Source organism: Dipodomys merriami, unplaced genomic scaffold (assembly GCF_024711535.1).
Source record: "Dipodomys merriami isolate MVZ:Mamm:240054 unplaced genomic scaffold, mDipMer1.0.p SCAF_7, whole genome shotgun sequence".
Lineage (NCBI taxonomy): Eukaryota > Metazoa > Chordata > Mammalia > Rodentia > Heteromyidae > Dipodomys > Dipodomys merriami.
Genome location: NW_027206290.1, coordinates 15974210 through 16002000, shown reverse-complemented (window position 1 = coordinate 16002000; position 27791 = coordinate 15974210). Strand labels below are relative to the sequence as shown.

Genomic DNA, 27791 nt, shown 5'->3' with positions numbered 1-27791 from the left:
TTGGGAAGAATATATTCCATTTGTTGATACCACATTCTAATTTTTTTTTTTTTTTTGGGTCCGGTTGTGGGGCCTGAACTCTGGGCCTGGGCGCTGTCCCTCAGCTCTTCAGCTCAAGGCTAGCGCTCTACCACTTGAGCCACAGTGCCACTTCCGGCTTTTTTCTTTTTGCTTATGTGGTGCTGAGGAATTGAACCCAGGGCCTCAGGCTTGCAAGGCAAGCGCTCTACCACTGAGCCACCTTCCCAGCCCCCCCACATTCTAATTTGAACTTAATTTAAATTTAAAATTTAAATTTCCTTTACGGTGCAGTAATTTACCCTCCCCCTCAGAGAAGAAGCTGTGACCCTTATCAGGGCCTTCCATGACCTAACTCCTGCTCTAGTTTCATTCTTTAAGGCCAGACATTACCCTTGTTTCCCTGGCTGCTGCTCTTTCTCTGTCTCTATGATCCTCTTCACTTTGGTCTTAGCTCATATAGTTTCTCCGCAGGCAAGCCTTTCCCATGCCCTCTGAAGCATCTCCACATCCTAGCCTTCTGAACTGCTTGCATCTCATTGCTGTTTGTTCCTAAACATTTCACTGTTTGAAGTGACTTTCTTTACTCATTCGCTTGTTATCCATTTTGTTCCCTGAGAAAAGTGAAGTTCATGAAGATAGGAACTCTATACTATGAACCATGGTGGCATCCAAGACCTCAGTGCCTGCTCCTGCCCATAGCAGGTGCTTTGTGTGTGTGTGTGTTCTGAATATTAGAAAGCCAGTCTCCAAACATACTGCACTGAAAAACGTGTGAAAATTGGAAATAAGCTTCTAGATTTTGTGTCCTGTTGCCAAGTGATGAAGTGATGAGATTGGAATCCACTACTTCTCTTTGTTTCTGCTGTTTTTTTAGGGGGATGGACAGACATGCACAAACAGATACACAGACACAGTATGTAAGATTGATTTTGCTCAGCCAATATTTATTGAGTGTTCACTCTGTGTGTGGTATTAGAAGGAAATTTGGGAAAATGTCACTCTCTAACTAGTTTCTCAGAGTTTATTAAAGCCTTGGTTTAAGCACTAATCCTTTGTGACTTGATTTAGCATTTCACTGATTTTACAATTGTGAAACTGCCTTCAATTTTATTATTCAGTGTTTTACTCTGTTAAGAAAAGACATTGAGCCGGGTGCAGGTGGCTCACACCTGTAATCCTAGCTATTCAGGAGGCTGAGATCTGAGATTCATGGTTCAAAGCCAACCCGGGCAGGAAAGTGCATGAGACTCTTATCTCCAATAAACCACTAGAAAACTGGAAGGGGCACTGTGGCTCAAGTAGTAGAACGCTCACCTTGAGCTGAAGAGCTGAGGGACAGGGCCCAAGCCCAGAGTTCAAGCCCCACAACCAACCAAAAAAAAAAGGAAAAGAAAAGACAGTTGAATTTTGAAATGAGATTTTTTTTCCTGAATATTACCATTATCTTGGGTTATCAAAGGCTGTGTGTACGTGTGTGTGTGTGTGTGTGTGTGTGTATGTGTATGTGTGTGCACTGGAATTGAATTCAGGGCTCTTGGCTTTTTTCACTCAGAGCTGGTGCTCTACCACTTGAGCCATAGTTCTATTTCTGACCTTTTGGCTACTTAGTTGGAGATAAGAGTCTCATGGACTTTCCTGCCCGGGGTGTCTTTGAACTGTGATCCTTAGATCTCAGCTGCCTGAGTAGCTAGGAGTACAGGTGTAGTCACTTGTATCCAGCTGGGTTATTAAAAGTTTTAGCTTTTCTTTGTGTAGCAAATAAAGTTTTCACTTAGCAATAGCCCTGAAGTGAAATTATGAGTCTCAAATTTTATTTTATTTTATTTTTTCTTTTGTTTATTCAGGCAGGTTCATCCAAGACCTCTACTAGTGCATTGAATAGTTTTAGGAATTTTAAGTGAGCACTCATGTCAGGTATTAGTGTATTTGTTCTCAGTGTAGCTGCTCAGGCCTGTATGGTCAGCGTGGCCTGGGAACTTGTTAGGGATACAGATTCTCAGGCCCCTTCTAGCCCTACTCAAGCAGAAACTCCAGGGGTTGGATCTAGCACTGTTTTAACAAACCCTCCAGGTGATTCTGATGTGTACTAAGCTTTGAGAACTATGGCTTAGTAAATGTTAAAGGTTCAAGGTAGCATGAGCTCACAAATCAGCCAAATAGCATTAATTATTAGCCTGGTAAGCCCACCTCCTTTTGGGCTGCTGAATTGGATTGGTTCATTAAGGCTAAACTGTGAAGTCATTTGCTGGGTTGATTGCCACATATTGACTTTGGGTTGTTTGTATTTCTCTGAACCTGTCACTGTAATGATTTGCCAGGACACTTAATAGGAACGGGCTGTGATTTTCTGAGTCATGGGTGGCTGGGTCCTTACACCCTCCCAGATAGATTCCTCCAGGCAGACGCATGCTATTGGCCTGTCTTATTGAGGGAAGTGTGACTGTTGGAGCACAGGTAACTCCCAGGGGTTTAGTCTATCCTCAGATTGGTTTCCAGGTAGGGAATTGAGCCCCTTGTCAGATTGTGCCTTGCCTGTTGTCCAGCTAGGTAGTGGTAGAGGAAGCAGGACTCAGGTCTTCTGATCCCCTCAGGATCCCTACGCCTGCAGAACATTCCTTTCCTACTGAGAGATTTTCCCTTTTATTTAAAGAAAAAAAAAAGCAAATAGAGAAAAGCCAGGAAGTTCTCATTGAAACTAATAAAAATGTCTAAAGAGGATGAAAAAATCAGTTCAAGTGCTTTGGTATGGAGGAAATAACCTGACATTAACTGTTTTAATTATAGTTGTTGCATTGGGCTTATCAGTGTGGGAAGAGGGAGCATTTGAGCCTTACAGGGAAGTGGGATGTGGACAAGATGACCCTCTTCCTGAATCTGCCCGGGGGTGGGGGGGCTGCTTTTTCAGAGATGGGTTGGGCTTAGTGACAAACCTGGGTCCAAGGCTCAGTGCTGCCACCAGCTAGAGATCAGATGCTCCATGAGCAGGTCCTTTACTTCCCTGGCTTTCACTTTCTGGTAAATAAATGGGTACAGCGACACCTATCCTGCCCTGAAGAAGAAAGGTATCAGGTAATTAGGACCGCAGCCTAGATTCAGGCTGGTGGGTCCAATTCTGGTTCATTGCTACAGTAGGCAGGTCACTAACCCTCAGAGTTCGCTCACGTGTGCAGTAAGTTTAATGATAGTAACTGCTGCTTAGGTTGTTGTGAAGGTGGAATTAGTACGTAAACTACTCAAGAGAAAGCACTCAGGATTTAGGAGGTGCTCTGTGTTAGCTGCTATTGCTATTACTAGTTTTTGGTGGTATTGCCTTTTGAACTCAGTCTCATGCATGTTAGCTAGTCTGCTACTGAGCCCCACTTCCAGCCCCTGTGATTCTGCAGTTTATGTATAGAATGATGTGGCTACATGGGAACTTTTTGGATTGATTTCCTTTCAAGTATTTATACATGAATCATTCTAAAACATCTTAAGAGGCCTCTAAGAAAGAGTTTATGAACTTCAGCTTTTAACTATTAAAGTAGTTTTCTTTTTGGCTTGGTTTTCCAGAGGTCATTAAGGTTTTCTTTTTCAGCTTATTTTACATATTATTATTATCTACATATTATTATTATCTTTAGTTGTAAAAGGAGTTGCCACTAAACAAAGCAGTTTATGAATATAATGCATCTTGATCAGTGTCACACCTTTCAAAATTGTCACTCAACTCCCCAACTTACTCTTTCTCATTAGGGACTTTTCTTTTTGGGAGGGCGTCAGTTGTGGGTCTTAAACTCAGGGCCTGGGCTCTATCCCTGAGCTCTTTTGCTCAAGGCTAGTGTTCTATCACTTTGAGCCACAGCTTCACTTTTGGTTTTTGAGGGGTTAATTGGAGAGAAGAGTAGGAACTTAGAAAACCGAAAATGGCACTGTGGCTCAAGTGTTAGGTGCTGGCTTTGAGCTGAAGAGCTCAGAGTTCAAGCCCCATGCCCGATGGGGGGGGGGGAGGCGGGGGAGGGAGAGGGAAGAGTAGGAACTTTTCTGCCCTAGCTGGCTTCAAACCACCATCCTAAGATCTCAGCCTCCTGAGTAGCTAGGATAACAGGTGTGAACCACCGGCACCCCACTGTCATTAGGTTTGAACTCAGGGCCTGGGCTCTGTCCCTGAGCCTCTTTGTGCTCAAAGCTAGCACTCTACCACTTGAACCACAGTGCCACATCTGGCTTTTTCTGTTTATGTAGTACTGAGGAATTGAACCCAGGACTTTGATTCCTAGAATGCTAGGCAAGCACTCTACCACCAAGCCATATTCCTAGCCCTCATTAGAATTTTTGATCTCATTTTAATAATGAAAATTTCAACCCCAGAAGCAAAATAAACCATTTTAATTATTTAACAAATATGTGGCATGCCTTGGTAGACTTTCTCCTCTCCTGGCTGAAATCAATGAAAATTTTCACTAGTGCAGCTTTTTTTTTTTTCCTCCCCGTAGTAGTCTGATTTTGGGAGAAATTTTGTTGTCTCTCAAAGGGACCAGGGGAATGAAGAATTAGAGAATTTTTCACGTTTTCTGTACATATTAAATTATCTCATTGTTATCTTTGATTCCATTCCTCTACAGTTTCTATTCATGATCTACTCCTTGTCTTTTTGAGAACCTTGACTCTCATTATATTTCCTTCACTTACCTGTGTATTCAAATTCTCCTTTTTTTTTTCTGGATCCTAATATACTGTACGTTAGGTTCTCAACTTTAGTTTTTTGAATGAATATTGTTGGTGTTTCTGATTTCTTGCTGAAGTGGCTTGTTTTAAAACTTTACCTAAAGCCAGGTCACTCCTTAATACGGTAACCCTGTATTTATTCGGGTCTTCCTAAAACATTCATTGAACTCTTACATTGTTGTCTGTAGTATCTAAATCCCAAGGTGGTTGTGCTATGACACAGATTTGCTCATATTGTCATTGGGAGAGAGAAGGTTGCAGCCAGGGCTATTGAAATCCAGAGAACTAGGAACTTCCAAGACCATGAAAACAATTAATGTCAGAATTGACCCTGGGGATAGCCTCTGTGCTTCTATAACTCTAGAAGCCAAAAGATGAAAAGCTGATTGAAACTCTAAAGGGAAACCTACATCAGATTTAATGTGGGAATGAATGTGAATGTGGATCACATTTTGGTTTCTGAGGGATATGCCTAGCCCCTTATATTTCTAATGTATGTTTCTTTTTTTACTTTAGCACTGCAGTGTCGAGATGACCAAGAGCCCTGTGTAAATAAAGGAATTTGTATTACCTACCACAATGGCACTGGATACTGCAAGTACGTTTTTCTCATCATATATTTTCTCTTTTTACAATGGGACACTGAACAAGATTTGATTCTCTCTTATTTTTAATACTGCTGGGAAATGTTACTGGTTCTAAACCTCTCTGGTACAGTTTTTGTGGGTGGGGAGGAAGAATGTGGCTGTCAGAAGAATGGATAACAAGAACTGTTTACTATCTTACCATTAACGTTATGAATGACTTTTCAGCACTGGCCTTTTGAATATGCTGTCCTACATTATCTTACTTTAAGACATATCCTTCAAATCTCCTTCCCTTAACTTGTTAGCTATGTTAGCTATGATTTTTAAATCAAACCAAATAGATATTAACTTTAATTTTTCCCAGTATAAGTGAATATTAGAGTCACAGGCCATTTTTTTCCTAGTGTAAAAAGCTCAATTCCAGAGGTGAGACTGTAAAGGAGGAAAATGTATGCATGCATAAAGGACAGGGTAAAGGAAAGAATATCATCATATGGAGGAACATTCTGGATGAGGACAGGACACAGGACTGAGAAAATTTTTGTGTGTGTGTGCATGTGTTCCAGTTCCAGAGCTTGAACTCAGGGCCTGAGCACTGTCCCTGAACTTTTAGTGCTTAAGGCTAGTTCTCCACCACTTGAGCCATTGTTCTACATCCAGCTTGTCAGTTATTTGGAGATAAGAGTCTCATGGACTTTCCATGGCTTCAAACCATAGTTCTTTTTTTTTTTTTTTTTTTGTCGGTCGTGGGGCTTGAACTCTGGGCCTGGGCGTTGTCCCTCAGCTCTTCAGCTCAAGGCGAGCGCTCTACCACTTGAGCTACAGCGCCACTTCCGGTTTTCTGGTGGTTTTATTGGAGATAGGAGTCTCACGGTCTCTCCTGCCCGGGCTGGCTTTGAACCGCGATCCTCAGATCTCAGCCTCCTGAGTAGCTAGGATTACAGGCGTGAGCCACCAGCGCCCGGCTACCAAACCATAGTTCTTAATCTCAAGGATTATAGGTATGAGCCACCGGCACTCAGCTCATAGGATAGTTCTTGACTCAAGAATATGTTTTTCTTTTTCTCTAATCATATACTCAGCCAGACTTTTTGTTTGAGGAAAGCTGTAGGATAATTTCATAAATAGTTTGGATTTTTTTTCTCCATGCACTAGCACTGGGATTTGAACTCAGGGCCTCATGCTCACTTGTTTGTTTCTACTCAAGGCTGGCACTCTACCTCTTGAGCTACTTCTATAAATCATGTTTTTCTTTTACTTCAGTTGAAAAATTTTGGTGATGACATATATCCTGTGTCTTTCAGTGAAATAAGATTTGGTAATATGAAATCTGTCTTATTTTTTCTAAATATAATTATGACTTTTTTTTTCTAATTACGTCTATCTAGTATGACATCAGAACTTAAGTTCTTTTTTTTTTTTTTTTGTCTGTCATGGGGCTTGATCTCTGGGCAAGTGCTCTACCGCTTGAGCCATACCACCACTTCTGGTTTTCTAGTGGTTATTGGAGATAAGAGTATCATGTACTTTCCTGCCCGGGCTGAGTAGCTAGAATTATAGGCGTGAGCCACTAGCACCCAGCTTAGAACTTAAGTTCTTTAATGTCATAAATGAGAATTTTTTTTCCAAGTCAGAAGTAATTTTTCTCAACAAAGTGAAAATATTTTAAGTTGTGATGACAGTAGAGCTTAACAATTGTTTGGATTGGAATAAAGATAACATTGGAGATGAAAGATTTTTATGTAACTGATTATGGGCTTCTGACTAGATTTTTCTAGCTGGAAAAAACACATGTGTTGCATTCTCCCCTAAGAACGAAAATACAACTGAAGATAATAAGGGAGGGAACTAAGTATTTTGGAGTGGGCCACTGCAATCTTATAATCCCTTTAAGGCTCTGGTGCCAACTTGCTTGCTTTATTCTCTTAGTCAGCTCTCTTGTGGTAGTTAGCCCATTACATTGTGATAATTGTTGGCTTTTTTTTTTTTTTTTTTTGTAATTGTTTTTGAAGTAGATTCCAAGGCCATGGTCTTAGACATTTTTGCAATACTAATACCTACTGTAGTATGTGGTTCATAGTTATTGCTTGGTAATGTGTATTTTATTTATTTATTTATTTATTTATTTATTTATTTATTTATTTATTTATTTATTTATTTATTTATTTTTGGGTCCGGTCATGGGGCCTGAACTCTGGGTCTGGGCGCTGTCCCTCAGCTCTTTAGCTCAAAGCTAGCGCTCTACCACTTGAGCCACAGTGCCACTTCCGGGTTTTTTCTTTTTGCTTATGTGGTGCTGAGGAATCGAACCCAGGGCCTCAGGCATGCAAGGCAAGCGCTCTACCACTGAGCCACCTTCCCAGCCCATGTGTATTTTATTTTATTTGTACTGGTGTTGGTTGAATTCAGGGCCTCATGCTCTCTCGGTTGGCTTTTTCACTGAAGGCTAGGTACTCTACCACTTGAGCCATAGCTCTGCTTCTGGCTTTTGCTGGTTAATTGGAGATAACGTCTCTTAGGTTTGTCTGCCCAGGCTGGCTTTGAACCAAGATCCTCAGATCTCAGCCTCTTGAGTAGATCAGATTACAAGTTTGAACCACCAGTACCTGGCTTTAGTATATATCACACGTGTGTGTGCACACACACGTGTTTGTTTTAAATACGTTATTGGCTCTTTCCAATAAGAATTTATTTTCCTCATGTAGTGTACAGGTTGGCAGTACCATACAGAGTAACAGTTAATTTGGACAGAATTCAACTTGATGACTTGTATAGTGAGAGTTTCACATAGGTTCTAAATGTTGGCCTACATGTGTATTTATGGTCTGGCATGAGGGGAAGGTAGCTAAGGGTGATAATATCTGCATGCTGACTAGGACACCAAGGGTCATTTAGGATGAGAAGTAGTTTTGTGAGTTTATAGTCTCAAACTCTGTAAGCAAGGTCAGGAAGGCAAGGTTGCCTTCAAGTTCTGGAAGAATTGTAAGCCACTACTCACTTTGTGGCTGGTAAAATGGGAGCAGCCTGAATGCTGTCCTCAGCCACCTGTGAATTGTTGAAAGGATGGGCACTTAGGAGTCCAGTGCTGAGTGTCTCCCTCACACATGATCCAGTTGGCTGTGTGTGAGGGAAACTTCCTGAGAAAGGGAGAGTAAGAAAACAATTTGACAAAACCATCATTTTGGGTGACCAATCTAAACAACAGAACTTAGGAAAAGAGAGTGTTTACCTTCATGAAGGGAATTTTAGGGTCATGGATGGACACAGGAAAAGAAGTAGAACACTTCCAGAGAGGCCAAACCTTTCATTCCCCAAAGCTGCACCAACTTTACAGAATTTTAAGCAAAGTTATAACCCAAAGCTGTGCACTGTTGGCTCACACCCGTAATCTTAGCTACTCAGGAAGCTGAGATCTGAGGATCAGGGTTCAAAGCCAGCCCAAGTAGGAATGTCCCTGCTTATCTCCAGTTAATCAGCAAAATGTTGGAAGTGGAGATGTGAAAGGAGTGATAGAATACCAGCCTTGAGCAAAGAAACCAAGCAAGAGTTGAAGCCCCAGTACCAACACACACACACACACACACACACACACACACACACACACACACACACACACGCTGTGTGTGTAAGCAAAATTACTTTGCACTTGGCTTCATTCATTCAACTAGGCGCTTCCCTCCCCCCCCCCCCCCGGGGGTGGGGGGAAGAAGGTATTCTAACTTGTTCAGCAAATATTTTTACATAATAGTAAATACATATTATAACAGCAGGTTTATAAAAATTACATCGGGCATGCAGGGCATGTGGTTATCTTTTTGTTCATGAGACTGCTTTGTGGATTAAGAAAAAAATGTTGAAGCCAAATCCTTTTTGGGGGATGGGTGGGACTGTTTTAAAGTAGGAGGCATTTGACTACCTGCTAAAATGGCATTATGCTACTGATTCAGCTAAAATATAATGATTGTTTATAGAAATTCTAGAAACTCTCAATAAGAGCATTTTGACAGAGGAGGATAAGTACTTTTAAATGAGTTTTGTACACAGCTCAGATGTTAGATGTTTTTTTCTCACTGTTAGGATCCTAAGTACCCTGTCAGTCTGTGATCATGATGATCATGATTCCAGACAAGAAGGACCTGTGGGATATTGAATAAAACTCAGTTATTGCTGCTCAGGCATTGCTGTCAGGTCTTAATAAAGCCGCTCTCTACAGAAAAATAAGGCATTTTATTTTCTCCTTGCCTTTCTGAAAGGTATAAATATGTAATTAACTTTAGATATAATTAATTACTTAAACATTGTTTGCTCCAGGCTTTCAAATATAAACCATTCCAAATCCTATTTTGATTAAAAGTCATGAGCTACTCAAGTTCACTGGGATATTAGAGGTAAGTGAGTTATGAGGCAGGTTGTGAGTTACACTGTTTATAAAATACATATTTTGAGGATGTTTTTTACCAGTTACTTAACATCCTTGTCAGTTGGTTCTCAGCATCTGTGTGTCAGTGGGCATGTTTCTATCAACTGCTCTTTCTCTTGATTATAGATTTAAGTTCCCTTTACTTCATATGTGCAGTAGCTTTGAACTATTGACTGGACATTGTGGCTGATGGATGTAAAGTTTTTCTTTCATTAAGGTGTGCTGACTCCTCTTGTCCTAGTAGACAGTTTTATTCCTGGCAGACTGCCTTGATCCTGTGAAGGCTCGGGTTGAAGCTTTTGTTGTACCCTTAGCCCAACATAAAATTTAGTCCTGGGAGAGAATCCTTAATTCTGAAATGTGTGACCCTTGAGAGGATCAGTGGACTGTGTGAGGGTTTACCCAGCCCCAAGGAGTGTTATCCAGACTCTCTTAATTTGACAGAATGTTAATTCTAACCAGGAGCCCTTTTCAGCCTTCCAGCCCTCTCTTTCTCTGGGTCTCTGAATGGAAGAGTTGTGTACATGAACTATTCCTTCAGTGGTTCTAGCCTTTCTAGAATTTCTCCTCACAAATTCCAGCTGCTTTGATAGCTCCAGATACCCCTGCTCTTCACCTAGGAACACCTTCTTGTTGATTTGTACTTTCTTCCTCTTGTGTTGAATGTATTGGAGAGCTCCTTCTACAGAGGAGGCAGTATAAATGCAGATTTCTCAATGATTTGCTTCCTTTTCTCTCCTATATTTCTTACCATTTCTTCTGGCTTTTGATTATTCTGGTGCCTTTAATTATCTTGTCTAGAGTTTATAATTGTCAAGTAAGTTTGTTGAAGGATCTTTGCCATTATTGTTACTACTATTATTATTATTTTTGTGTAGGTATACTGGGGCTTGAACTCAGGCCTTGGATACTGTCCTGTGGTGTAGCTTTTTTTTTTTTTTTTTTTTTTTTTTTTTTGTTGGTCATGAACTCTGGGCCTGGGTGGTATCCCTCAGCTCTTCAGCTCAAACTAGCCCTCTGACACTTGAGCCACAGTGCCACTTCTGGCTTTTATTTTTTCTGCTTATATGGTGCTGAGGAATTGAACCCAGGGCCTCATGAATGCAAGGCAAGCACTCTTACCCCTAAGCCACCTTCCCAGTCCTCCTGTAGCTTTTTTGGCTGAATGCTGGTGCTCTACCAATTGAGCCATAGCTTCATTCCACTTCTAGCTTTTATTGGGCTAATTGGAGATTAGAGTCTCATAGACTTTCCTGGTTGGGCTGGCTTTGAACTGTTATCCTTAGATCCAGCCTCCTGAGTTGAAATTGTTTTTAGGGGTGAGTATTTTGACTAGAAGGAGATATTTCAGCATTTCTTACATATCACATAAGAGGTATATGGTATAGTACTTGAAACAACAAAAAGAAGCTCCTGGATGGGAGCTTGTCCTCAAGATTCTCTACTTTGTGTCTATCTCAATGTTCATAAAACACAAGTTTAGCTGAGCATCAATGGCTCATGCCTTCAATCCTAGCTACTCAGGAGGCTGAGATCTGAGGATCATGGTTCAAAACAGACCAGGCAGACAGATCTAAGAGACTCTTCCTTCCAATTAACCAGCAAAAAGTGGCAAGTGGAGCTGTGGCACAAGTGGTAGAGTGCCAGCTTTGAGCAAAAATGCCAAGCAAAAGCATAAGGCCCTGAGTTCAATCCCCAGTACTGGCTCACAAAATAAACAAATAACAGCAACAAAACCTTTGCAAGTTTTATCTCACATTGCATCTAGGTCTTGCCTGCTAGCTATAATAAGCATTTGACAATAACCATTAAGAATTTTTTTGCCAGGCCTCCCAAGCTTCCCAAACTCATCCAAGAAGACTGGAGCCATTGTCTTCACTGTCCTTTTGACAAATTTAGCCACTGTAGTAGAGAACAGAGACCCTACACTGTCTCAGGACCCAGCATATGGTGGAGGTGCGTGGCCAGTGCTTGTGCTGGGGCGATGCTCCCTGAGAAGGCATTTTCTGAAGTTATAGCTGACTCAACCTTTGCTCCTTTCATCACCTTCTTGTTAGTGAGGCGCAATTCTGTGCATAGGCAGTGCCAGATCAAAGACAGACTCAGGGAAAGAGATCTACTGTTAGAATACTTTCTTCTCTTGCTGAAACTAGTTCTGCCAACCTTGCTCCTTCAAATAGGGTGCCCTAGTTAACCACGTATCATATATGGACAGTTTTTCTGCAGATAATAGCAGGAGCTGGGCTATTTTAGTCCTTTACTCATTCCTGTGATAATTTTTCTTTGTAATAGTAGTGGCAGGTGTGTGTGTGTGTGTGTGTGTGTGTGTGTGTGTGTGTGTGTGTGTGTGTGTGTGTGTGTGTGTGTGTGTGTGTGTGTGTGTGTGTGTGTGTGTGTGTGTGTGTGTGTGTGTTGGTACTGGGGCTTGAACTGAGCACCTCAGGTGTGGTCCCTTAGCTTTTTCACTGAAAGCTAGAGCTCTACCACGTGAAACACAGCTTCACTTTCAGCTTTTTGCTGGTTAATTGGAGATAAATGTCCATGGACTTCCCTGCCCAGGTCGGCTTTGAACCACAATCCTCAAATCTCAGGCTCTTGTGTAGGTAGGATTACAGGTATGAGCCACCAGATCAGTTGCTGCCACCACTGCTACTGCTTGTTGTTGCTACTTCTGCATTTTTCTTTTCTTTTTTTCTTTTTTTTGGTCATGGGGCTTGAACTCAGGACCTGGGCACTGTATCTGAGCTTCTTTTGCTCAAGGCTAGCACTCTACCACTTGAGGCACAGTGCCACTTCTGGCTTTTTCTGCATATGTGGTACTGAGGAATAGAACATAGGGATTCGTCATGCATGCTAGACAGGCATTCTACCACAAAGCTACATTCCCAGCCCTACTTTTGCAATTTTTAACATAAAATGAAGAATGCTGTCTTTGATTCATGAAATATCCTTCAGAGAAAAACCTTTTTTAAAAAAAAATGATGCTGGGGCTGGGAAGGTGGCTCAGTGGTAGAGTGCTTGCCTTGCATGCATGAGGCCCTGGGTTTGATTCCTCAGCACCACATAAGCAGAAAAAGCCGGAAGTGGCGCTGTGGCTCAAGTGGTAGAGTGCTAGCCTTGAGCTGAAGAGCTGAGGGACAGTGCCCAGGCCCAGAGTTCAGGCCCCATGACTGGCCAAAAAAAAAAAAAAAAAAAAAAAGATTAAGGATGATTAATTAAGAAGCTATTACATCCTATGTCGCCCACATACAATGGGTAACTCAGGTTTGAAGTTGTTGTAATTAATTGACATTGCATTACTTCATACTTCTTTGGGATGTGATAAGGACATCACTAATTCATTAACCTACACTTCTTAAAGAGATCCAGGATGCTAAAATGACAACTGTGAAACATAGCAGGGCTAAGGCCATGGATGGGAGGGAGAGGGAAGAAAGTGTCACTTGCTCTGTTCAGATGTGGAATTGAGAGGCCTGCCAAAACCTACACACATTAATATTTTAATGCATAAAATTGTAATGTCATATTTTAAAAAATGAAAAAAGAATGCACAAATGGTGAAAAAAGTACCAAAATTCAAAATGAAGAGAAGACCAGTATTTTTCCCAGATTGTTTTCTCCCTAAGGCTTTATATAGTTGGGTCTGGAACTCTGTGAGTGGATCATGGCATCTGGCAGAATCCCAGTTGGTGTTAGACTGAGTCCTACTTCCTACTAGCAGTTATCTCTTTCATAGGCTAGTGACTATAATGCTAACCAACACTTATTGAGTACTTATGATATACCAGTCTCTGCATAATTTTAGTTATCTGTGAGATAATGTGAAATCCCTGTTTTATCAATGGAAGCTCAGAGAGGTTAAATCATTTGCTCAAGATCTCATAACTTGCTGGGCACTGATGGTTCACATCTGTAATCCCAGCTACTCAGGAGGCTGAGGTCTGAGGATCATGATTCAAAGCCTGCCCAGACAGGAAGGTCTGTGAGACTCTTTATCTCCAGTTAACCAACAAAATAGCTGGAAGTGAAGTGGAGCTGTGGCTCAAGTATTCAAGCACCAGCCTTGAGTGAAAAACTAAGGGACCAGAGCCTTGGCCCTAGTTCCAGGTCTAGTACTGGCACCCCCCAAAACAAAACAAAACAAAACAAAACCAAAAAAGAATTTCCATTTTGCTTTTTAGCTCATTTTTATTCTTCATATATTTATATACATTTATATATTTCAGTGTGTGGTAGAGAAGTACAAGAAGGGCTCTTAGCTCTGCCTGGATTCTTTTGTCTGTTTGGGTACCTGCCAATATTAAAACAATTAATTTTGGCCTGCAGGCCTGGCATTAATAGATAGGACCTTAGCTAGACTTCTTTCAACATAGTTCCAGGTTAACCATAATCCTGTGTGAAATTTTTCCTATTTGTTCAATTGTGGCTTGTCAGCACCATTAATTTTATGCAAGAATTCTTTATCCCACCCTCCTTTTCCCTGAAAATGAGAACTATTTCTCTTTCAGGACCTAGAAACTTAATTAAATTCTTCACTTAAATTTTGTCTATGTCTGACCTTAATCAAGGCTAGTAAAGAATGGGAAATATCAGAATACAAGGATAATGTAATTACCTAAAAATTTCCACCCTTTATTTGCTAAACAAGCTTAAATGTGCAGACATGATGGAGGTTTTTTACTCAGCCTACTCCTGAATACCCCATACAGGAATGAAGTTTGGTGTGCTTTTCACCCTACTGTTACACGTGTGTGTTATACTGTCACACATGCATGAGTGTGGGCACATGTGAGTATGTTGTTTCCATGTATGTCTGATTTGAATCTTAGCATATATCCATTTCAATGAAAGCTAAATTAAATTTTTTCTTGGGTTTCCTGAAATTTTCTAGATCCTACTTATCTACTATCAGCACAGTCACCTAAACACAGTCCTCTGTTCCAAAAATGCATTGTTGATTCTCGTACTGATATTCTTAGCTTTCCCTTTTTAGTGTAGTATCTGTCTCTTAAAATATTTCTCTCTTAAACAGCATACTTGATCTTTATGGAAGGGACTTTAGGAAAGAAAAAGCAAGGAATAAAGAAGACATGTGATAACTCAGTTGAACTGGAATATTAATATTTTCTAACAAGTATGGAAAGTAAGCTGAGACAAGAATCTGATTTAGAATCCCCACACCTCTCTGATTTCAGTTTTCTGTCCTCCACTAGTTGTCTCTTGTCTAATTCTCCCTTGTTCCTATGATCTGTGATCTGCCCCAGTACATCAGGCAATAACAGGCAGTTTTATTTTATACGTGTGTGTGTGTGTGTGTGTGTGTGTGTGTGTGTGTGTGTGTGTGTGTGTGTGTGTGTGTGTGTGTGTGTGTGTGTGTGTGTGTGTGTGTGTGTGTGTGTGTGTGTGTGTGTGTGTGTGTGTGTGTGTGTGTGTGTTTCATCTCCCCAATAAGATGGCAGGACTTGAGAGGGCTGCCTTGTCTCTCATTGGAGAAACCTAGCATTCTTTAGCAGATGTAGCTCAAGCTCAAGTGCGTATACCTAGAAACAAGTAAGTCACTCATAGCCTCTTGGGCTTTTCTCTACTTAGTGTTGTACATAGACAGAAAAAAAAATTCCCAAACTTCTATCTCTCTTAGTTGTTCTTTTCTTCTCTGCAGTCAAGTTTGTATAAGATTTTATTAAACCAGCGTATGGATTAGTCTGGATTCATGGTGACAGCTAAGTGATTTGTAAAGCTGTTCTTTTGGGACATGTTAGCTCTGAGTATTTGGAGATAGAATGCCTAGAGCAAGGGGTGAGGAGATAACCAGGGGAGAGGAAGGGAGGGCAGCTGAGAGTAATGATTCCTCTCCTCTGTCCCTTTTTGGCTTTGCTGTTGATTTTATGCTGCTGATTCTGTTGCTGCCAGACAGAATAGCCAGGTAGGCTGGTGGCCATATTTTGCAAGGAAAATCTGAGTTCAGGAATATCTAAGGCAATGGAAACAATGGATTTGGGATGGAGGGAGTGGTAGGAAAACCAACATGAAGCACAGGGTCAATTTTCAGAGACTGTCCAGTTCTTTTCGCTTCTCTGAGAATTCAGGTGTCTCTTCTGTTCATCTAATTGGCTAGTTTCTGTTCACTTTAAGGATCTAGATACAGCAAGTAAACATTTGCTAGCCAAGTGTTTGGTTACCCCAAATCAGCTCATGTCCTTCACTGCTTGTTTCCTCTAATTGTACAGTACATCTCAAAACCCTCAATTGCCCAGAATAACCCACAGCTGCCTGTTCTGTATGGAAAACATTTGGCATTGGTTCTGGCTCTTTTGCTTAGACCTTAGTCATTTAACCTCCTGTCCCTTTAAGATTTTGAAACACTGGTTCTTGTGTAAGTCAGACACTTCTTCTTGAGGAATTACTTCACTGGGCAACTTGCCCCTTCTGAAACCTCAGACATCCCGAAAAATACCTCAAGAACCTCCTTAACTTTAATTTTTTTTGCCTTCGTCCTAGTTGTATAGAATGTTTGTGGTGTATGATTCTGAAGTCTCATGTTGCTGAAACTCATTGCCCTTGAATTTCTAGGTTACTCTTAAAAATGGCCAAAACTTGATTAGTAATGAAAGGTGACTCATTTCCTTCCAGGCACAAACTGACACTGACTCTCAGAGTTCATGATGAGTTTCTACTGAAGCAAACGCTCTCATTATGGGACATCACCCATTCTTCCTGAAATTTTATAAGAATTAATGATAGCATCATGAGCTGGGGGAATGAGTTAAGAGAGATATTTATGCTGTGTTGAGAGAACTCATAAAAAAATGAGAGCTAGACTGGATGCCAGTGGCTCACACCTATGATGCTAGTTATTCTGGAGTCTGAGATTTGAGGATCACTGTTTGAAGCCACCCTAGGTAGGAGTGTCCATGAGACTCCTAGCTCCAATAAACCACTAATGAGACCTAGATAAAGATCTTGCACAAAGTTATATATGTGATTGATTATTAATTTAAATTTAGTTCTTAGACCATTGCTTGAAACTCAAGTACAGTCCTTTTTTAGTCTTGTGTAATTTGTCAGCAGGTCTAATTCTATAAGTTCTGTAATGTCCTATTGCCATTCTGTATTGAAGAAGCAGGCTGCCATGTTGACCTGTTTTCAGCACAGGATTCCCCCTTCCCTCCCCTCCCCTCCCCTCCCCTCCCCTCTCCTTCCCTCTCCTTCCTTCTCTTTCTTTTCTTTCTTTTGCCAGTCCTCGAACTTGAACTCTGAGCATGGGTTCTGTCCCTGAGTTCCTTTGGCTCAAGGCTAGAGCTCTACCATTCGAACCACAGTTCTACTTCCAGCTTTTTCTGTGGTTAATTAGATAACAGTCTCATGAACTTTCCTGCCCAGACTGACTTTGAATGGTGATCCTCAGATCTTAGCCTCCTGAGTAGCTAGGATTACAGGTGTAAGTCATTGGTGCCCAGCTAGATTCCTCAGTCTATCTCTTTCTTTGTGCTGGTTCTGGGGCTTAAAACCAAGGCATGGATGCTGTCCCTTAGCTTTATCACTCAAGGCTGGTGCTCTACCACTTGAGCCACATTTCTACTTCTGGATTTTTGGGAGTTTATTAGAGGTAAGAGTCTCATGGACTTTTCTGCCTGGGCTGATTTTGAACTGGAATCCAGTTCAGATTCAGCCTCCTGAGTAGCTAGGATTACAGGTGTGAGCTGCTGGTGCTGGACTTGATTTTGTTTTTTAATATCCAAATAAAATTCTTGAGGCAGATGTTGCTGAAGTCAGAACAATGGATTGTATCTGATTTCTTTTGCATCAGTTTTTGATTGATGTCATTTTGTAGCTGAGATGGTCCGTGCTGGATCAAGGTCAGGACCATTTCTGAGATCCTGCTAAATTAATCAAATAAGTGAACAGTATGTGCTTTTCTTTGACAAGCAACCATTCTCATTGCCATAAAAGTAATAAATGTTGTCATTTGTAAAGTAAATGTCATGAAAGTGTGGGAAGGTTTTTTGGGTGACTGTGGTGAGAGTGATGATTTTAATAATTATGTTCACTCTCAAAAAGCTTCTAATCTAGATGAAACCAGGTCCAGTCTCAGCAATGGGAGCTGGTGCTGCCTCTAGGCATAGCTCTGGTAGGTGAAGCCTCTACATAAGCCATGCCAGCACCATCCATATGATGAGAGTTGGAGGAGTTGCTGTTGTATTTGTTGAAAGAATGCAAGAGGACAGAAAATAATTATAGTATTACATTAAAATTAATTTGTAAGGTGTCTAGATGTGTTATAGTTATGCTTTCTCCTTCTACTTCCCTCTATAGCTTCACAGTTTGTCCTATAAAGCATAGGTTTTGATTTTGTACAACACACCAAGGACAAGTAAAGGAATTTCCATAGTAGGAGTACAAATTGTTTTAGGTACACGTGGGTTTGGATATATGGTCAATGTTTGTAGGATATATTTCTGTTCAGCTCAACAAATATTCATGAATATTTCAGTGTCAGGTCTAGGCTAAGACTTGCTTTCTATGTGCCAGTTTTTCCTCACAAAAATCAATTTTCTCTTTGTCCATGGTCCTCTCTCTTTTTTCCACATCAGTTGAAATACTTCTTGATGATAATCACCCTTCTATTGTTGTTCTTCCTCCTCTCATCAAGTTGCCTTGTTCCATTTTCATACATCTAGAAAGTGTTTTATTTATATTTAGTCTCCCTCCCCCCCAGTTGTTTGCCCATCTCTCACTAATGCCTACATGCAGATAAGAAATGTTTCAGCTTCCTAATTAATAATCTCTTTTATTAAAGTGCATACTGTTTAAAAGGGTTTCATCAGGGTGTGGCACACATGCTTTAGTCAAGTGGATCTTGGACAAACACACACATGTGTATATATTAGTATGTGTGTAGTATGGTCCTGTATGTGCTTATGTATATAGTTGTATTTTAAGTCTAACATTCACAATGAGTGAAAATAGGTGTCTTTTTGTCCTTGGGAGCCTGGCTTGCTTCATTTAATATGATGACTTCCAGGTTCATACATTTCCCTGCAAGTACAATTGATTCTTCCTTATAACTGAATAGTATTCCATTGTGTATATACATGGTCTTAATCTTTTAAGGAAAATGTGATTTTTTTTTTTTGTTTTGGACTAGTTTTAGACACCATTTAAAAAAATTTGACTTTTGAGGGCCATTTAAATTAGAGTTTTGTAGTGTTTCAGGGAATTCTGAAATTGTGTTTTCTAATTACTAATTGAAACATTTTGTATTCCTATCGGAATGATTATTTTTTTCTTTTGGAAAAATCCACAAAAAATGCCTAGTTTTTGAATCATTTTAAAATATGAATATATGCCATTTTAAAATATATTTGTATATATTTTGTTGATATTGGAATGTGTACAATTACTTTTGAGCTAGGAATCTTTCCACCAAATGGAAATCCTCTGGAGACGTTCTGCATGCAAACATTTTTTTCTGGACTTCAGAACTTCAAAGGTGTGGCTACTAGTCCACTCATGTAGAGTGCTGGACCAGAAATCAAACTTCTATAATTTTCTGTATAGGTAACTTCTGTGAGCTTCTCTGCACAATCTCTTAAAAAAAAAAAAAGTCTAGCAGTTTACACTATTAAAGACACTTGAATGTCACATATTCCATTACTTAGGCTGTAAGTCCCTGGTGTTTTGTGTTGTCATTGTTTATGAAAGTGCAAGAGAGAAGACTGATTGTGTGTGAGATGTGTGCACACATGCCTCTGGGCGAGTGTGTGCACACATCAGCTAGCTTCACATTTTTAAGGGAAATGTGATTAAAAAATAATGTGCTCCATATGGGGTTGGCCCACTTTGAATACTTTAGGGGTGAACAAGGGTTAAGAAGTTCTCTATACCTCAGGAATCTTAATTAGTTTAAAAAAATCCTTTGGGTAAATAGCTTAGCATAGCAGTTCCCAAACTCCAAATGTAATTAAAGTATTTTTAAGGTGTAAAGATTCCATGGACCCTTTGACCTCTGTTAGGAATATGAGTACTGGATAGTTGAATGACTTCCATGTGCAATCGCTGTTTTGGGCACTTGTTGAATAATTCTAGTCTAATGGGGAAGCCATACAATCACAGTAAAGACAGGAGTGACATAGCTCATATTTATGGGAACATGTATCTGGGCTGTTTCTTAGAAGAAACCTATTTTCTTCTTCTCCTCTCCTTTTCTTTTCTTCCCCCTCTTCTCTCCTCTTCCTCTCTCCTTCCTTCTTTCCTTTCCTCCATTCCTTTCTTTCTTCAGCAGATCCTTACCATGTTGCCCAAATCGTCCTAGAACTGGCAATCCGTCTGCCTTAGCTTCTTAAATGCTTTGATTACCCAGTAGAAATTAACATTTAAGCAGAGGCTTGAAGGAATTTTAGCTCTTTCACTCAGGGCTGGTGCTCTGCCACTTGAGTCACAACTTCACTTCCAGCTTTTTCATGGTTAATTGGAGATAAGAATCTCATAGACTTCCTGCCTGAGCTGTCTTCAAACCTTGATCCTCAGATCTCAGCCTTCTGAGTAACTAGGATTACAGGCGTGAGCTCAGCTTACCTTTATATTTTAATAATCATTTATGTCTTAATAATGTATTTAACATACACTTAAGAATGAAACAAGCATTATTTAGAGAATGATTTATTGCAGGTCCCTTGCAGTAATTCTGTAGTCCATAGCTTGGGAACAGCTATCTGAACTCATTCATTTTTGTTCTACTGTTTGTTACTATGAAGGATGCCTCACCTGTAGATGTTTTATGACTAGCCAAAGCAGTTACCTATGGTAAGGTATTTATTGTGTGCAAGAAGACAGAAGAAAAACCACCTTCACTTATAGCAGCAACACAAATCTTTCAGCTCTGTTTGTGTGCTCTTTGACAGTCAGCTCAGTTTGACACTGATAAATGAGTTCAGACTGTAAACTGGAAGATAAGAGAGTTTGCAGAGTTCTTGTATAAATAAAGCATGGTTTCCCGTTGTAGTGATTCCTTTTTTTTTTTTTTTTGTGCTTGTCCTGAGACTTGAACTCAGGGCCTAGGGTCTGTCCCTTCGCTTTTTCACCCAAGGACTTTTGGTGATTAATTATTGTTAAGAGTTTCATGGACTTTCCTGCCTGGGCTAGTTTCTAATCATGATCCTTAGATCTCAGCTTCCTGAGTAGCTAGGATCACAGACATGAGTCACCAGTGCCCAGCCAGTAGTTTGTGATTTCTGTGCGCAGTGAAGAGGAGTAGGGCTGTGAGGGTATAGCTGTCATGGCTGTACCACTTCAGCTTTCCTTTGGTTTGGATTTATTAAAATTGGTGAGTGCTTACTGCTTTATTCAGATAGGGTGTGGAAAAACCTAAACATGTACACTCCAAGTGAGGTGAGGCCCCAGAAGGCAGTTCCCAGCTTCACAACCCGCCCCCTCCCCATGCAGTTCTTTTTCCTGTGGGAAACTTTTAATTTGCAAGCATTCAGATTAATGTGGGAATCAAGATTAACATTTTCTGAACTACTTCTACAAGAAAGGCAGAAATGTGTGTCCAGGAAGCAAATTTACATGGAAAATGGGCAACTCTGCAGTATTTGCTAGTCTGTGTGTGTCAGTTTTGATTTTTAAAAAGTGTGTGTGTAAGAGAGGGAGACAGAGACAGGGAGACAGGAATAGAGGACAGAGACAGACATAGGAGGGTTATGGGGAAGGTTGATTGTGTACTTGTCCTTTATATTAAACTAGCAAGGTCCTAGAAGGTAGTTTTGCCATGAACAGCCCATTCTGGGCCTCCTCTACACAACAGTACTCTTTCTCTCTCATTGCTGAGTAAGCTATAATGTGTCTTTTCTGGAGGAAGGGGTTGGGGGGAGGGGACTAGGAAAGGCAAGAAGTCAATATGACTGAGCTTTTTTTCTTCTCCTTTTTCCCAGGAAGCATTTGTTTTTAAAAACAAAGTCAGTAATTAGCATAACCTAGTTAGTTACCTTTGCACCAAGTTATAGAATTAACAGGTTGACCAAGTTACAGAATTAACAGGTTGACCGATGAGCTGTGGAACTGAAGATCCTGGGCAGAGAGGGACGATGATGCCACCAAAGGACTTAGATTGGTTGTGTGGCTCTGGGACACTCTGAAGAAGTGTGTCGCCTGAGCTTTGGGAATTGAAAGTTACATAGGAACTTTCACTAGTAACAGCTAGCTTTGGCTGTTAGCAATTATTGTTATTATTTTTTTATCTACTTTAACAGGATGGGGTTGGGGGGGGAAAGGAGAGGGCAGGAAACGAAGCTGGCATTATGGTCACAGGAAAGAACAGACTTATTTGGGTTCATTCAAACTGAAGACCTTTGTTACTGACTGATGCTTAATTTGGTTTCTGGATTTTGTTAGTTTTTCCCCTGCCCTTACCTCATTTACCTTAACGACAGTTCCCCCCTTGAGAGCTTAGCCAGGGCAGGCTGCCACTGAGGATTGGGGGGCCCCTGAGAGGCCCAGAGCAAGAAGAAAGTGGGTTGAAAGCAGAGATCTGTTAAAAGAATTTTCTGCTGGAAACTAGCCCAGAAGGAGTAAAGAGGAGCCTTAATGAGGAGCAGCTGCAGGCCGGCACAACCCACATGAGACATTTTTTCCTCTCCATTCCACATTCTGTATAGTTTTTTTTTTTTTCTAATTTAAAAAATCATGATTTTGAAATAGCTGTTTTGTAAAGCATGCATCTCTTTTTTCTTCTCATATGTTGTGGGTTTTTTTGCCTTTTTTTTTTTTTTAGTAGTAAGTCCTCCCCATCCCCACCATTCCCCCCCATGAAAAGAGAAAAAGGGAAGGAGAGAGGGAGGGAAGAGGAGAGCGGAGAGAGAGAGAGAGGCAGCAAAAGCCTGGACATAACCTGCTGCAGAACATTTGGAGGAGAAAGACTAGCTTTTATTTGGAAAAGGGGCTTTGACTTCAGTCATCATGGCTGAACACAAGCGGCCGCACTGCTTGATGCTTTGCTGGAGATGAGTGGAAACTTGAATGAACAAAGTTTTCTGTCCCGTATCAATAGGGCGACTGCTCCTCCATCACAATCCTGGCCAGATAAATTGGAGTGCTTCCTTGAAATCTGTCAAGTGGCTACATGTAAACCGGTGGGCTGCTGGTGGTGTGTAGGAGCTGGGGCCTGGTGTTCATCAGATTTAGTGAAGGGGACTGTAATAGGGATCTTGTCAAATGGAATGTTTTCTAGTTGTGTTAGTTTTGTCCTCTTTCCTTCCTAGTCCCTCCCCTTAACCCTATTCTAGCATGTAAGTATATAAATAGTAACAAAAGTAGACCCCTTCATGTCAAAAACATCAGACTTTTAAACAATAGGTTAGGAATATGTCTGTATAAAACTGACAAGTATTGAGATTCATTTATAGATTTTTTTTTTTGGTACCAGTACTGATGCTTGAACTCAGGGCCTTGTGCTCTTGCTTGACTTTTTCACTCAAGAGTGGTGCTCTACCACTTTGGCCTTTTGCGGGTTAATTGGAGATAACAGTCACATGAATTTTTTCTGCCCAGGCTGGTTTCAAACCTCAGTTCTCAGATCTCAGCTTCCTGAGTATCTGGGAATACAGATGTGAGTCTGCCTTCAAATTTCTTTTGTGAGAGTGGCTCCCTATATTCAGGCTAGTCTCAAAGACCCTTCCCTCCCCCCCCCCCCCCCATTTTAGGCAGGTTTTGATGAGTCAGGTTCAGTGAGGAGAGACAGGTTAGCCCAGGATTGAAGTAATAGAATCATACCTAGGTTTAGAGTCTGCCTGAAATATCTGAAAGCTGTCTTTGTCAGGTTCATGTTTCTTTTCTTTCTTTTTGGTCTGTCGTGGGGCTTGCACTCTGCGCCTGGGTGCTGTCCCTGTGCTCTTCAGCTCAAGGCAAGCGCACTACCACTTGAACCACAGCACCATTTCCAGTTTTCTGGTAGTTAATTGGAGATAAGAGTCTTACAGACTTTCCTGCCTGGGCTGGTTTTGAACCATGATCCTCAGATCTCATCCTCCTGAGTAGCTAGGATTTCAGACGTGAGCCACTAGTGACCGGCTTCATGTTTCTTTCATATAGAGATCAGAATATAATATACCATTGTATGAGGTAATAACAATCAGAGCTATAAAACGCTTGCCAAGTATAATAAACACTTAGAAGTGCTTAGAATATTATGGATTAGCATTAGTGTTGTTATCTTAGGCAAAGAAGAAACACTAAAGTGAGGAGGCCTGGTGATAATTTTATTCTGAGGAATAGCCCACAGCCCTGAAAAAGAAAACAAAGGTTCTACACATGTGTTTGTGGATTCTAAAAGAGCTACATGTGAGAGAAGCAGAAGGCCTGTTCCTTGTTCTAGAGGATAGGGATTAGCCAGTGAGGGCAGATTATAGAGAGGCAGAGTTTGTTCTTTTTCAAGTTAACATATAGCTTACATTTAAAAATAAAAGGTATAATTAATGTAAGTAAGTGGTTTTAGTGTGTACACAATCACAGGACCACCACTGTTATCTCATTTGAAAGCATTTAACTGTCTGCTCCTTAGCTGTTACTTTCCATTGTCCTCCCCCATCCCCTGGCAAAACTAATCTCTTCTCTCTGTGGATTTGCCTTTTTGGGATATTTCACATGGATGGAATCACCTATCAGGTCTTTGTTTTGGTTTTCTTTCACTTACCATGATGTTTTCAAGGTATATCCATACTGTAACATGTATCAAAGCATCCTTCTTTTTTATGATCAGAGAGTATTCTACTGTGTTGATATATCACATTTTATTTATCCATTCATCAGCAAAAGGACATTTGGGTTATTTCTATTTTGGAGCTGTTATGTATGTATATGTTATCTTGAGCATATGCCAAAGAGAGGAGATAGCCTTTTAAGATTTAAAAAAGAAGCCAAATGTGGCTAGCTCATGCCTGCAGTCCTAGCTACTCAGGAAGCTGAGATCTGAAGATGATGGACTGGAGACATGGCTCAAGTGATAGAAAACTTGCCTAGTGAGTGCAAGGCTGTGAATTCAAACTCCAGTACCACCATAAAAAAAGAAAGAAATGGTATATACTATATGCTGGGTAGTGTCTAAGTGCTTTACAATGATTTAAAAACTCAGGGTAGACACTATTATTATATCTGGTTTATAACAGGAAGAGTTAGTACTTTGTGCAAGATTGCACATGGAGTAAATGATGGAGTTGGGATGGAAGGGCAGGTTTTTTGGAGATAAAGTCTCACTGACTTTCCTGCCTGGGCTAATTTCGAACTGGATTCCTTAGATCTCAGCCTCTTGTGTAGCTAGGATTATAGGGGTGAGCCACTCTGCACTCGGCAGAAATAAATTTTTTATTCAGTAGAAATTACCTTAGATGCTTTAAGTTCTGCAGATGCTAGAAGACATGGAAGTGAGGGACAGCCAACAACATGATGTCTAGCCTGAGGCTTTTCAGATGATCAGAACTTGTATCAAAAAGGAAGCTAATGAACATGAATGATAAGCATTGTAGGAATTCAGCTAGCAAGACTTGTCAAAACATGGTAATAAATTACATATAACTTAAAGGGATTAACTAAAGGACTCCAAATTGCAAGTGGAATCCTTAGAAAATTGAAGGAATTAAAGTTGCATGGGAAAATGATCTTTTCCTCCAAAGTTTAGTTTCAAGTATTGGCAGGACATGCTAGAGTCAGTGGATGGCTTCTAAAAACTGAGCATGTTGGGCTGGATTGGTGTATTTTGGGGTCAGCAAAACTTAGGTAGTTGTTTAAAACCAAATGAATAACAAAACAGTACCCAAGGCATTGAAAGAGTGGTGCAGCCCAGAGTTGAAATTTAAGGCAGCTTGAGTTGATGGGAAGGCAGAAGAAAAGGAGCCAGGGATCCCAGGGACGTAGAATTTGAGGGGAGGAAGATTAAAATGGTACACAGAGGGCTCAGCAGCACTTCCCATAGGACACAGAATTTCCTTAGGATAAAAAATCTCTCTGTCCAGACATCACTGAGCTTGGCAATGGGAACATGGTTTGTAGTTTGCAATTAGATTTAAGATTGTGTTACAAAGGGGGCAAATAAGAAGATAGAAAAGAAAGAGAAGTGTCTGTAGAATGGCTTATAGAAACTTGGTTATGAAGGAGGAAAGGTTTTGAAAGGGAAATGGGACCTAATGAAAACGGTGGCTAAAAGACTGTATATTTAAGGTAAGAGGAAAGAAAGAGGCTGATGGCTACCCCCAGCTGGAAGGTTTTAAATAGGAAGTCAAGTTGTTGCTATACTAATCAATAGATCTTGTGTCATATAAAGAAATGAGAGGAGCTGGGTATGATGGCTCATGTCTACAATCCTAGCTACAAGCAAGATAAGAGCTTAGCATAGAGGTTTGAAGTTCAAGGGCAAGTTAGTGAGACCCTATCTCAGCAAAAAAGCTGGGCATGGTGGTTCACAACTGTAATTTCAGCTATACTGGGGACAGAGGTTTCAGTCTAAAGCCAGTCCAGGGCAAAAGAGACCCTATTTGAAAAATAAAGCAAAAATAGCCAAGGGCCTGCCTCTAGTGGTAAAAATGCCTGCCTAGTAAGCAGAAAGCCCTGAGTTCAAATCCTAGTGCTGAAAAAAGATGTATATAACTGTTAGGGCAGAAAGTCTGTTGTATATCATATCCAAATTTTGTCTCAGACTAAATCCCTAGACCTTTACAAGGGCCTCTAAAGGCCCTACTGATCCCAGTTTCAGCTTTTGTCTATTTTTTTCTGCTCCTTTCTCTTTGTTCCTCATTCATGGCAGCAGAGATGTCCATGTCTCCTTGCATCTCTTGAACAGGCTGGGACTGCTCCCTAAATTAGTTCTGTACCTCCCAGGTTCTCTCTGCCTTGAACACTTTCCCTCAGTCATTCAGGTCTTCACTTAAATGTCTTCTCCTCACTGAGTCCATCTCTGATCTTCCTACTTTAGAGCCACTCTGTGGCCTGTCTCCAGCTACATCCCTTCCTGTTTTATTTTTCTTCATAGCATTTACTCCATCTAACACAGGATAGCTTTTACTTAAATTCATTTTGTTTTTGTATTCGCCTACTAGAATTTAACTCCATGAGTGCAGTGGTTTTCCCTCGCATCCTCAGGGCTTGGCTCCTCGACCACACACACATACTGGAATCTGCGGATGCTCAAGTCCTTTCTGTAAATGGTGCAGTTTTCATGTACCCTGCACACACCCTCTCATATACTTTATCTCTAGATTACTTACAATGCCTAGTACTATGTTACTGCAGTGTAAATAGTTGTTATATGGAGTATTGAGGGAATGACAAAAAGTCTGAACATGCTCAGTGCAGACACATTTTTTTTTCCTGGATATTTTTGATTTGGCGTTGGTTAAATCCATATATGTGGACCCATGGATACAGAGGGCTGACTTACCATAACAATATCTGGCATAAGATAATGTCTGGCACATTTACTAGATAGTGTAACTCTGTGTGTGTGTGTGTGTGTGTGTGTGTGTGTGTGTGTGTGTGTGTGTGTGTGTGTGTGTGTGTGTGTGTGAGAGAGAGAGAGAGAGAGAGAGAGAGAGAGAGAGGCCTGTGGTGGCGGGGTGGGGGCAGGGAGAACTGCACTTCTGGCCTTTTGGTGGTTACTTGGAGGTAAAAGTCTTTTGGATTTTTCTTCCTGGGCTGGGCTTTGAACCAAGATCCTTAGGTCTCAGTCTCCTGAGAAGCTGGGATTACACACATGAGCCACTAGCGTGTGGCCTAATGAGTGAATATTATGAGTTTAGTATTCATAGTGGAAAGCAGTAGAATATTCTTCATCATCATTAAGATCATTACTAATAAGCATATTGAATGCTATTAATAGACTCCATCTATTCTCTGCCCAGGGATTGGCAAACTTTTTCTTGGATTGGAAGAGTAAGCCTTCTTGTGTCCCATATGTGAAGGCAGCCACAGGCCATCTGAAATGAGGAAGAATGGCTGGGTTTCAATAGGACTATTTATGGACATGGAAATTTGAATTTTATAGAATTCTTAAATGCCACAAAATAGTATTCTTTTGA

At 40.7% G+C, this 27791-nt stretch overlaps 1 protein-coding gene across 2 annotated transcripts in view; it reads left to right on the top strand.

Annotated features, from left to right (window-relative positions):
* Positions 1 to 27791, top strand: part of Notch2 (notch receptor 2) — a 149562-nt gene that overhangs the window by 38638 nt on the left and 83133 nt on the right. For both annotated transcript variants that reach the window (XM_070007531.1, XM_070007530.1), the window contains exon 2: positions 5242 to 5323. In XM_070007531.1, coding sequence (XP_069863632.1) covers positions 5242 to 5323 — 82 coding nt within the window. The remainder of the gene's footprint in view (positions 1 to 5241; positions 5324 to 27791) is intronic.